This window comes from Panthera onca, chromosome C1 (genome assembly GCF_046562875.1).
Source record: "Panthera onca isolate mPanOnc1 chromosome C1, mPanOnc1 haplotype 2, whole genome shotgun sequence".
NCBI lineage: Eukaryota > Metazoa > Chordata > Mammalia > Carnivora > Felidae > Panthera > Panthera onca.
In genome coordinates, this window is record NC_138346.1 from 39,268,093 (window position 1) to 39,281,180 (window position 13,088).

The 13,088-nt window shown below is 41.5% G+C and overlaps 1 protein-coding gene and 1 pseudogene across 5 annotated transcripts in view; one reads left to right on the top strand and one right to left on the bottom strand.

Moving 5' to 3' along the window:
• Positions 1-13,088, top strand: part of HECW2 (HECT, C2 and WW domain containing E3 ubiquitin protein ligase 2) — a 371,931-nt gene that overhangs the window by 218,145 nt on the left and 140,698 nt on the right. For all 5 annotated transcript variants that reach the window (XM_060622749.3, XM_060622748.3, XM_078451061.2 and 2 more), the window contains 2 exons: positions 6,970-7,064; positions 12,808-12,883. In XM_060622749.3, the coding sequence (XP_060478732.1) occupies positions 6,970-7,064; positions 12,808-12,883 (171 nt within the window). The remainder of the gene's footprint in view (positions 1-6,969; positions 7,065-12,807; positions 12,884-13,088) is intronic.
• Positions 3,261-3,728, bottom strand: LOC132671678 (proteasome assembly chaperone 4 pseudogene; annotated as a pseudogene).

Sequence of the window (13,088 nt, forward strand, 5' to 3'; positions counted from 1 at the left end):
CTGCACCTACTTGTCACCAAACTGTCAGATAGTCCTCAGATGAGCTTATGCTTGCAGAAGCTGAATGGGTCATCTTTGCAGGATGCATCTTGAGCTTTGAAATGTAAGAGGTTTCAAAGTTGTCTTGTCATACTAGGATGTCTCTGTTATTCTTTGTAGTCTTTCATAGACTTTGGCCATTCGTTCATTCATTCATTCACTCAGACCTGCTTTTGTCATTCCTTCATTCCTTCTATTCATCTGTCCATCTCTCTCTCCCCAGCCATCATGAAGTATTTATTAAGTGCCAGCTGTGTGCCACACACTATTCCAGGAGCTCACTAAATCCTGGATCAGTGAATGAGCTTAGAACTTCATTGCTGTGTGATAAACTGCTTTGTGATCATTGAGGATAATATCAGAACATTGATATTTGTATAAATGATATAGTGCTTTCACACATCTTACCTGTCTCAGCCCTGGGAAGTGGGCAGGGTTAGGAAACTGAGCATCAGACGTGTAAGTGGCTTGTGTCTCTGATTGGCACTCAGGTTAGTAAGTATGATTGCCAGCATACGGTGCCTTGACAAAAGGCCTTTGCTTTATGAATGGCTTTTTGGGGAGGTAAGGGAGGCAGGTGGCCTTGGTACTGTTCAGAGCCTTTGCCCTAAATATGTCCATTCCCAAGCCCCTTCCTGCCAACATCAGAAGGCCTTTTTTTGCCCCTTGGATGGATTTGGTGCTTTTTATTTCCACTCTCATACATTAGGTGTTGGATCCTGTTCATTTGCTAATCCTATTAGGTTTCCACTACCTCCACACCGGTATTATCTATCTTTGATTTTCATAATTGTTTAGCTGAGCTTTAGCAGAGGAGGAGGAGCAGAGCCATTTTAGGCTCTATTGACCCTTAGTAAAGAGAAGATAACTTGTAGTAACATATGAATGATAGGTTAGCGGGGCGCCTGGGTGGCTCAGTCGATTAAGCATCCGACTTCAGCTCGGTCACGATCTCATGGTTCATGAGTTCGAGCTCTGTGTCGGGCTGCATGCTGACAGCCCAGAGCCTGGAGCCTGTTTCAGATTCTGTGTCTCCCTCTCTCTCTGCCCCTCTCCCGCTCATGCTCTGTCTCTCTCTCCCTCTCAAAAATAAACATTTAAAAATTATAAATAAATAAATAAAAAGCATGTCACTGGAAATGTGGGCAGACTTCCTCAAAAGCATGAAGATTAAAATGTATTTACTTTTTCCAATTTGTGGCCTCTGAATAAAAGAGCCTGTGAATAAGAGTCATAGTACGAAGAATATAATAAAAGCACACAGGACAATGGTGAAAGTCATGTTTTAGAATTAATTGCTTTAATTGTTTTAGAATTAATAAAATCATTAAGTTGAATTTTTTAAAGATTATTCTTTTTAAATAAAAATGCTTGAAGGAAGAGCATCTCCATTTCATCTACTTTATGGTTCAAAATATTCAGCTTCTAGAAACCTGGGGAAAACGCACACTTTCTAAATAGGAGCAAGCTATTAGTGACTGCCTAAGTGAATCTTGTTGCTATTTAAAGTGATGGATGAGATCCCAGCCTTTGAAATAAAACCATTTCTTGCACAGGGTGGCCTGTAGAATCTTTTTTCAGAGAGGGCTTGAAATGAAGTTTTATACTAATGCCTGGAGTTAATGTAGCTGAGTTGAGATTCTTTTTAAAAAATAATTTTTGAATAAGTAGTGTATGAAAGAATATAATGTTGAAAAGATCCAAAGGTAAACGTATCTCCTCAACTTCATGCCCCAGTCATCAGTTTCTCCTCCCCGAAGGCAAGCACTTTTACCAGTTTCATTTGATCTGTCTGAAAATAGTTTATTCATATACAAACCCAGAAACACAATGGTTGCCTTAAAAATGCAGTGTCATAGGGGGCACCTGGGTGGCTCAGTCGGTTAAGCATCTGACTTCGGCTCCTGATCTCACAGCTTATGAGTTTGAGCCCCATGTCAGGCTCTGTGCTGACAGCTCAGAGCCTGGAGCCTAGAGCCTGCTTCGGATTCTGTCTCCCTCTCTCTGCCCCTCCCCCACTCACTCTTTGCCCCTCCCCCGCTCATTCTCTCTCTCTCTCTCTCTCTCTCTCTCTCTCTCTCTCTCCCTCTCTCTCTCTCTCTCAAAAATAAACATTAAAAAAAAATTAAAATGCAGTGTCAGGGGCACCTGGGTGACTCAGTTGGTTAAATATGCAACTTTGGCTCAGGTCATGATCTCACGGTTTATGAGTTCAAGCCCCGTGTCAGGCTCTGCACTGAAAGCTCAAAGCCTGGAGGCTGTTTCAGATTCTGTGCCTCCCTCTCTGTCTCTCTCTCTCTCTCTGTCCCTCCCCCACTTGTGCTCTCTCTCTCTTTCCCTCTCTCTCAAAAATAAATATACTTAAAAAAATTTTTTTAAATGCAATGTCAGAATCATGCAGTTATAGAAACCTCTTTACTTAGGAGCATGGTTAAGTTCCTAAACCCTGTTCAACTTCCCTTCCACCTCCCTGACCTCCCCTCCCCCACCCCAAACAAACCCAAGGTACTATCTCCCCACAATCCCCCTCCCATCACCCCACAGCACCAGTGCTCTGGGAGATGTCTTCATTAAAATTAGTAAATTAAAAATCTAAAAATAAACGGGCTTCTATGTCTGGTCAGCATTTAAATAGAGGCTGCCAAGTCTTTATTGTAGTAAACCTTTAACTGAAAGTATCCTGAAGATTACTAAAAGGCACCAAAATATATTTCCATAATTCATGACTGGCTTTAGCCGTTCAGAAAGGACCTCTGAGAGAGGAAGATGCCATTTGGGTGGTGCTTTCTTCCTTCCTTCCTTCCTAGGCTAGAGCGGGCCCAGCCAATGGCAGGTCCTTTTTTATTTTTTAATTTTTTTAAATGTTTATTTATTTTAGAGACAGAGAGACAGAGCACAAGCTGGGGAGGGGCAGAGCACAAGCTGGAGACAGAATCTGAAGCAAGCTGCAGGCTCTGAGCTCTCAGCACAGAGCCCGATGCAGGGCTTGAACCCACGAACCATGAGATAATGACCTGAGCTGAAGTTGGACACCTAACCGACTGAGCCACCCAGGTGCCCCCAATGGCAGGTCCTTATAGGCTAATGTAGGAGGCCTCCTCACCCTTCTCCTGTCTTGCTGCCCTCTGAGGCAACATGCTTTTTTTTTTTTTTTTTAATTTAGTCCATTTATTTAAATGTATATTGTACGTAAGTTACAAATTCTCACTTCTGCCACTCTGCTAGAACTTTTCTGGATAAGCCTCCATTTCTTCCTGGATCCTGTGTTTTACAAGTAATGTGAGGTTACTATCTGTGTTTCGAAGATTATAGCTGACAAACATCTGTTTGTTGGTCTTCCTGGCTAAGTGCCGGGTAAGATCAGTGGAGGTCATGCCACAAGTGTCTCTGAGGAGGGAGGTAGACACGGGGATGGAATCATAGTGGCTGCACAGGGCCACGGCGAGGTTGCACAGGTGCGGCATGGCCCCCACCCACAGGAAGAGCCAGTGTGTCAGCCACATGACGTGGAAGTGGACGAGCTGCTCCCACAGCCTTATGCTGAAGTTGTGCAGGGAGATGTCCCGATCTGGGGTGGCCCCTCCATGCTGCCCGTTGGGCCCAGGACCACAAGCACCAAGACCTCGGCCCCCCACCACCATCACTGGCCCAACCAGACCCTAGCAAGCGAGCCAACGTGCTTTTTATAAAAGGCGGATTTTTTTTTTTTTTGGAGAAAATACTCTTACTTTATATATACATACACACATATTTTAATATATATGTTTCCGTAATCTGAGACCGTTAGGAGGAGATGTTGGCTCCCACATCGGGCTATGGAGAAACCATTTTCAGGTACATGGGATCATTCATCGCTCCTTAGGCCTCTGTCTCCCCTGCCTGTGCACAGGGCTGGCTGGTGCCGCAGGCAGCGGGCTCCTCCCGTATCTGATGCTCAGTCATCATTCATATGTTTACTGTTATCTGTCCATGTATCTGTTTCTCAGAAGTAGCTTTTTGTTTTCCTCTTGCAGTTAGTGCTTACAGACTGTAGCTAAAGTAGGAGCGTGAATGCCAGCTCCCCTTTCCACCCTTTTTGAGTCTTCTTCTAGGTTACCTCTCTCCACCGCTAAAATGTTTAAGCACATCAATCAGAATGCAGCTGTCTTTTCTCTCTCACTCAGAGGAGATTGCATTTAGTAACACCATTTAAAAAAATCTTGAGTGACCTCATAAAACACTAATGTTTGAAGAGGAACGCTCTCACCTTGTCAGGGTGGAACGTTGGTGTATTTTAGGGGACAGAAGTCTTCACTGGTGTTCTGCTGAAGGAGCCGGCGTGTTTCAGTCCAGGCGCAAACGACTAATTCTGTCCAGTACTGTGTTATTCTCTCTGATGACCAGCCTATGTGTTTGGTTCTGTAATGGGTGATCTGTGCAAATCCCCTTGGCTTTGCATCTAGCCTTGAAGCACTATGAAGCTGTTAGCTCTGTCGTGTTTTTGGCGATCATGTCCACAAAATCTATCCTGTGCAATTCAGAATGAGTTTATCTTATAGTTTCAAGGATCCTAATTTGTCACTGGGGTTGGAAACTTTTGTTATAGCAAGGAATAAATAACACCCCACATGGGTTCACTACCAAAGCAGGCCTGGCTATCAACATCCTACACACAAAAATCAGCAGTCCCTTTTTTTTTTCCCCCAGTCTCATAATCTATTACCTAGCTGACTCTTAAAACCTTACAAAAGAGGAGATAGCATCCTGACTTGAGAGGGAGCTAGGGGAAGATGTCTTATAAAAATGCACTTCTCTTTGTGGAAAAATGAGCTGCTCACTCCCTTACCGCTGATCTGATCTATGAGGTGCCGCTGCAGGCGGATTCCCAGACCGCTGGTTGCCAGCATTTTGAGTGTGATCCTAATGAGCTCATGCCTGCAGAATTCAGTCCTTGTGCACACCATCAGGCTTGTTCTGCTTTGGCAGGCTTTGTGCATGGTGCTTAGCTTTGTTCTCGTAGAATACATGCTCTTGGTCTTGGAAGAAAGCAAGTGGAAGAGGAGGGTTTGCACAGACCTGTACAGCTGTCACTATTTCAGTAATAACCAAAAGCTTGTGTTAATGTTCGGGAAAGTCCTTTGCAGAGGTGTTCCCAGGCAAGTGAAGTCATAGTGCGGCTAGAATTCCTGTGTGCGTCATCTTGCTGTTCCTCAAACTCAGCATGCTTATTCCTGCTTCCTTGCTTTTACCGCCCCTCACCCGTTATCATCTCTGCTCCATTTTTCTCATCTAGAAGTGTGAGTCCAGACCTATTTGTTCCATGAGGACTTTCTGACTCCACCGTGTCGTCGCTCATCTTCTCCGGGGTCTCCACACTCTGCTACCCAGCCGCTCTTCCTTTTTAGCCCTTCCTGTAAAATTGTCATCCTAACAGCTACACAAAGAATACCTGCTAGACCAGAAACCTTTCTCTGATTCTCTTGCACTGTCAGGCATATGTTGTGATGGGTACATGGTAAAAATCTTTTGCTTGATGATGCTAACTACATTGTGAGTCACTGCACTGTGATCATCATGCATAATGGAAACACTCAATATTTTCCCTCATGACAGAGCTAATTTTTTAAGCTTTAGTATTTTGTCATTGTTAGAAAAATGTAATATAGTTTTGTATTCCTGTATGTAGTATTCCTAATCCTATATAAATTCCTAAAATGATTTTTTAAAGCATTCTATCTTTCTCTTAAAATCGGCAAACCAAATACACTGCAGGAGACCACTTGGTGCAGTCAGGAGAGTTGATAGAAGAATAACTTCTTGGGGAGAATCCATCTAGTGGCCCCACTTTAACAATCCAGGTGACTCAGTTGAGAGAGGAGCCCCACTTCTCTAGGCTGCGACTCTTCCCTGGTGCCTGTCCGTCAGCATCATTTCCTATGACATCATTGCCTTAAATGACACCTTGGGGAAAATGCGTCTTGTAGGGACACTACAGTGACTCAGATACTCTGTATACAGAGAAATTCTAGTGGCTGTGGGTTTTATCTTTGACACATTTTGCCTTCACGGTCTTTGAAATTGTAATTACTTTCCAAAATCAATAATTGGCATTTGTATTGCTTTTCATCAAGCTCAGATTTTATGTGTGTGTGTGTGTGTGTGTGTGTGTGTGTATGTACACATGCACCTGTGGGGAGAGAGGTATATATATCTCCACATATCTCTATCTGTCTATCTATTTATCCATCTATCTATTTATCTATCCAGATCTATATATTTATATATCTATATGCCAGTGGTTCCTAAATTTGATCCCTGTCTAGTGACTACATTGAAGCCACCTGAAAAATTAAAATACAGATTCCCTATCACTGCAGAATCTATACAGCATTCTTTTTTACTCTGTTAGACTGCTTTTTTGTATTTCCACTAACAGTAGCCGTCTATTTTGTAGAGGTTAGGAGTGAATGCTTTGGAGTCCCACAGACTGGGTTTGAGTTCTGACTCTGTCATTTCCTGTTTATTTGACCTTCTGCAAACCCTGGCACTTCTTCTGTAATATGGGGATGGGAATTTCTGCCTCCCAAGGTTGAAGTGGGTATCAAATAACAACATGAGCGGCGACAAACCATGGTGTCTGGTGCGCTGTGGAGCGCCTCAATAAATGGTGACTAGTTTTCTTCCTATCCCTACACTATACATATTTTGGTATGTTGTTTTGTGCATTATTTTTCTCATATCTTTGGGATATTCATAGAAAATTTCAGAGAATTCTGTAAAATCAAACAGGAATTGGTGTAATTTATTTCTTTGATTGGAAAAGAAGGGATTGATTATTCAAAGAGTCTAGAGTAGGATCTTCTGACAGGGGGTGTGGCAGATTTCTTCAGCTGATTCCTAAATGACTAGTTTCAGTGTTGAAATTACTGTTTTTCTCCAATCAATTTGCAGCTGAGATAAAAATCTGTTTTAAATACTACCACGGCATTAGCGGAGCCCTGCGAGCCACGACCCCCTGCATCACTGTGAAGAATCCTGCTGTGATGGTGAGTGCCCCTCATTGCCGGCTTCCTCATGAGGTCCCCCCGGGCCCTCGGCTTCTATTTTTGCCAGTGCAGCTCTGGCAGGGTTATGAAGAACGATGAAAAAGGAAAAACGTAACAGCATGGGCACTGTTGTAGGAGAGGAAATAACTTACAGGTTGGCTTACCTGGATCCAAAATACGAATCGTGGAAAAATATGATTTGATTTATAACAATTCTGCAAATGGTCAACTCTTCGGAGAACCCATTCATGAAGCAAATTAGTGAGTATGCCATCAAATTTAGTCTTAAACTTGGTCTAAATTTAGTCTGGGTGACTGGTTGGGAGGAAATGGTGGCATTGCATCTTACCTGAGTTTAATTTACATGAGCTCAGTGAGTAAGAGGGGAAAATAGCAATTCAAATCCTGTGTGATTCTACCCGCAGTCATCTTTACAAGCTTTCACTCCAAAGAGTGTGAGATGGGGATCATGGATGTGCTATTCCCTCAGGAGGTCTGAGCACCAGATTCTTAGATGCCGAGTTGGGCGCTAGAGCCTAAATATACCACACATTTTTAGTATAACATGGCCACTCAACGGAAGCCCCCCTCTTCACCAGGCCCTCAAGTGAAGAAAGAGATGCCTGATTTAGTTTGGAAGGAAACTGGTTGTGTTAGACTTTTGAAGGCAAGTATATATATACATTTTCAACATGGTACTTTCTGAAGGTTTATTTTTCACAATTTTGTGGTTTTTCACTCCATTGACTAAATTTAGAATCTAACAGCTTTGTAGTATGTACTCATTGTAGATGGGTGGTTGGGTTCAGGTGGTTTGGGGAGATTCTTAGAGTCTAAGATATGTAAAGCATTTGAGGTTTAATAAGCCATTAATAAAAATCAGGTCATGAAAGCAAAGAAGAAAAATATTGACTCCCACAATGTAGAACCTTTATCACAGTGTGTGTGCGTGTGTGTGTGTGCACGCACATGTGTATTGTGTATGTGTGCATTTATAGATGCAAGCATTTTTGGAAATAGGCAAGTAGTCATGTTGACTCCCTGAAATTCAGAAAGTAATCTCTGCAGGTGGCATTTTGAACCAACAACGGTATATCATCAAGTCTTTTCTTTTCATTTATTCACTCAAACAAATATTCATTGGGTACCTGCTAAGTACCAGCCGTTGCACCCACCATTGGGGATGACATGACAAGCAAAAACTCAGTCCTTTCTTTCACTGGTCTGGTGGGGACAAGAGACATCATTAAATTAATTTATGTTTATTTGAGTGATAACTGCTGTGAGGGGGAGTAAAATGGGGCTATGAGGGCACATACTAGTAGAATTTATCCTGATCAAGTAGGTCTTGGAAAGCTTCCTTGAAGAAGGAAGATTGTTTGCAGGACAATCTGAAGGATGAGTAGGAGATACTTAGGTGAAGAGGTGGGGTGGGGGCGGGGTGGGTGGAAGAGCATTTCAGGTAGTGGGAATAGTATTTGCAAAATCTTTAGTATCCAAATATTCTACTTGCATTTGAATTATATTTGAGTTCCCATGTAGTATACACAATTTAGAATTTAAAAGAATAATCCACATTTATTATACAAGACTTTGAAGGTCACCAGGAGAATAACAGTCATTGATTACAAAATCTGCCATGCCACATACTAAGCAGTGGAACGTGCTTCAACTGATATTCTAAAAAGAAAAGTTACAAAACTGGAAAAGTGAGGTCTTTAATAATAGAACCTTTGAAAAATTAACTGTGTGTGCAATTAGACAGTAACTTCCAAACAAGATTTTCTAGATTCAGATTTTCTTAGACGTGAGCAACTTAAGTGATCAAATATCACTGAAGGCAGCAGGGTTTTACAGCATAGTGAACACTGGTCTCATTCCATTGATTTTGCATTGAGATTACTCTGTCAAAGCCTGTGGATAGTTTGTAGATAATTAATTTTCTTCAGACAGCTTTTAGAGAACCATCAAAGCTTCATAGATATAGCTCTGGCAGTCAGAATAGAATATTTCTGTTCAAAGGGTGACAATAATGGAATTGGTGGTCAATAGATTTCTGACCCAGCTGAGACAATTTGGGTGTATGTCCAAAATTGGAAGTCTGGGGGACACCTCATGGGGATAAGTGCTGTGCTTCCATGATGGTCACCTAGTTATATGACATGTGTCTAGTTATTGTGACTGATTGACAACATTGATATTTTAGTTTGATTATTCCATGACCATATGCAAAGAATAGCCCTGGAGGAAGTGTCTGAGCACCTCTCTAGGGAAGAAAATGAGCTGCCATCATCATCTTATGGCCTCCTTTCTCATATATCCTTTTGCAATGAATCCAGGATTTAAAAAAGTTGCGTCTTTTCTGTCATTTGTACTTTGACGTCATTGTCATTCATCAGAGTACTCAGTGATACGTGTCTCCGACACTTGGAACAGGAAATCCTTTGGCTTCGGGGACAGATAAAGGCTAGCACCACTCACTACCATGTATTGTTTCAACACTCGGTTGTCAGTGTTCCTTCTGGGTTTTCCTGGAATGAATCTGTGGCGTGAGTTTATTTAAAATCTCTCTTTAAACATTGAGTGCAGATGTGTTTCTTATCACCGATGTTCCTGTATCTAGTGATAATGTTTGGTCTTTCCTGGCTTTCTTGTCATGAATGATGGAATTGAATTCATGGAGTACTACTTCAGAAGAGCATTTGCCTCAGTTGTAGTACAGGATGCTATCTGTGAATTCTGTGAGAGTTGTTTCACATTAGCTTTTGCCAGACAGTGGTTTATATTTTTAAAATGAGAATTTGAAGGCATTTTCTTGTGTTTCTATAATATCTTATAACATTTCCAACACGTTTAAATGAAGACTGACCATGAATCTTTTTCATCTCCTTTAACTCACTTAGCATCAGTGTAGCTTAGCAGGAAGAGACTTCATGTTTTTGGAGGGAACACATCTTATTGGGCGGTGTGGTCCATTTGGTGGGAAGCTATGGTTTATCAGGCTGTACTCAGGACTTGGAGGGCAGGTTGCTGAGTGTCTGTCTCACAGCAGTCTGTACCACCTCACGCTGTTCACTACTCTATGGTCCAGGGATGTGTGTGGTGAAAGCAGGATGAGACAGAGACAGCCATCCGTTACCTGGCCAGTTTGCTGCTGTGTCTTTTCCGATTAAACTGGGGATGATGAGTCAGAGAGAAACAACGCAATATGGTAAACTTTACATACTTGTTGAGAGTCAATCCAGAGTTATCACGAAGTTGGTTTTATGGATGAAATAAATTCAAGATACCTGGATGATACCTTATTATACTGCAGATGACGTTTGAAAACATCAGGAATCAGTGAAGTGCCATGCAAAATAGTTTTGATTAAGGTACAGGAAGTAGAGGGGCACCTGGGCGGCTCAGTCGGTTAAGCTTCTGACTCTTGATTTCAGCTCAGGTCATGATCTTATGGGTTCGTGGGATTGAGCCCCACATTGGGCTCTGTGCTGACAGTGCAAGACCTGCTTGGGACTCTCTCTGTCTCCCTCTCTCTCTCTCTCTGCCCCTCCCCAACCTGTGTGTGCACACTCTCTCCCTCAGAATAAATAAACATTTAGAAAAGGAGAAGGAAGTAGAAATTTATATTTCAAAATTTAAATAGAATTTATTTAAAAAAATTTTTTTTAACGTTTATTTATTTTTGAGACAGAGAGAGACAGAGCATGAACAGGGGAGGGTCAGAGAGAGAGGGAAACACAGAATCTGAAACAGGCTCCAGGCTCTGAGCCATCAGCACAGAGCCCGACGCGGGGCTTGAACTCACGGACCGAGAGATGACCTGAGCTGAAGTCAGATGCTCAACCGACTGAGCCACCCAGGCGCCCCTGGAATTTATTTTTAAATTGTTCAACTTTGCTTGGATTAGTAAAGTTTTATTTCTTAGCAGTATATGAGGTTAAAAAATTGAAGGATAGTTAACATACAGTGTTACATTAGTTTAGTGATTCAACAATTCTATACGTTACTCAGTGCTCATCACATTAAGTGTACTTTGTAATCCCCATCACTTATTTCACCCATCTCCCCATCCACTTCCCTCTGGTAACCATCAGTTTCTTCTCTATATTTAAGAGTCTCGTTTTTTGTTTGTCTTTCTTGTTGTTGTTTGTTCATTTGTTTTGTTTCTTAAATTCCACATGTGAGTGAAATCACGCTGTATTTGTCTTTCTCTGACTGACTTATTTCATTCCGCATTATAGTCTCTGGATCCATCCATGTTGTTGCAGATGGCAAGATTTTATTGTTTTTATGACTGAGTCATGTTCCATGTTCCATTGTATGTATGTATATATATATGTCACACTTTCTTTATCCATTCATCTATCAGTGGACACGTGGGTTGCTTCCATATCTTGGCTATTGTAGATAGTGTTGCAGTAAACATAGGGGTGCATATATCTTTTCGAATTAGTGTTTTCATTTTCCCTGGGTAAAAGGCCAGTAGTGGAATTACTGGATCATCTGGTAATTCTCTTTTTAATTTTTTGAGGAACTCACATACTGTTTTCCACAGTGGCTCTATCAGTTTGCATTTGGTGGTGTATGATTTTTTTTTTAATTTCTTAATCTTTATTTATTTTTGAGAGAGAGAAACACAGAGTGTGAGAGGGGGAGGAACAGAGAGGGGGAGGGAGACACAGAATCCAAATCAGGCTCCAGGCTCCGAGCTGTCAGCACAGAGCCGACATGGGGCTTGAACTCAGCAACCGTGAGATCGTGAACTGAGCCGAAGTCAGATGCTCAACCGACTGAGCCACCCAGGCGCCCCAGTGGTGGTAGATGATTTTTTGAAAGGTGAGGGAGTGTGGCAAAGTTTAGATGGAAGGGTTCAATCCAAAGTTTAGAATTAAAATGTGGTCTCTGTTTCCCAATTATTCAAAATATATTCTGCCCTCAGTTCAGTCTCTTATAGCATTGTGGGCTTCTTTGTTAGAGAACTGGGAGACCTTTTTTTTTTTTTTTTTCCTAGTGTACCATAAATGGAGCACTTACTTGTACATTAATTGAGAGAAAGGCTAAATTTGCCATACTCGGTGGTCCATAAATGACAGGTTTCAAGTGAGATAGCCTTTACACAAACTTTTACAATACAATAATCAGTACAACAGCACTGCAGACTCTTACAACTGCTAATTATAATAGCTGTGCCATGTACCTGCAGCACAGTAAAATAGGAGTCTACGAGGGCAGTGGGGCATCCACATGGTGACTCAGAAATATTTGGCAGGTAATTGGAGGGTAATTCTACATATATGTGGACGAGTTTGAGAAAAATCACCTGTTTAGTTTATTCTGTTTTCCTAGTAAATCTAAAGGAATCTGGTGTTTGGTTTTTAACTGAAAGGAATATTTTAATATAGTAATAGTAATGTAAGTACATTCACTACATATCAGCTATATTCTTATCAAAGAAGTAAAAGGACATAAAGTAGGTTGATTCCTGTCCCAGGAAATTTAGAAGTTCATATTGGTTTCATTTGGGGTAATGATTTAATTTAGGTGTGACTCTTTCTCTTGTCTCTGAAAATATGCATTTTTATGTGTCTGGATTCCAAGATTTATAGTATATGAAGGGCATATACTACAATGCATGTTTGATACAAAAAATCATCACATTTGTAAATATATGTGGTTCCCTAAGCACGTTGGGTACCATCATACTCCTGTGAAACTTCAAATATGTGCTTTTCCTCTGCAGATGGGGGCAGAAGGCATGGAAGGAGGTGCTTCCGGAAATCAGCATTCTCGGAAACTCGTCAGCTTCACGTTGTCAGGTAAAGGTGTCTTTAAACGTGATGTCCAGTTTGAAAGTGTATAATTTCAAAGGCATGAATAGTCACTTCTGTCTATGGATTCTTTTTTTTTATTAAAAAAATTTTTTTTAATGTTTATTTTTGAGAGAGAGAGAGTGAGCAGGGGAGGGACAGAGAGAGAGAGGGAGACACAGAATCTGAAGAAGGCTCCAGGCTCTGAGCTGTC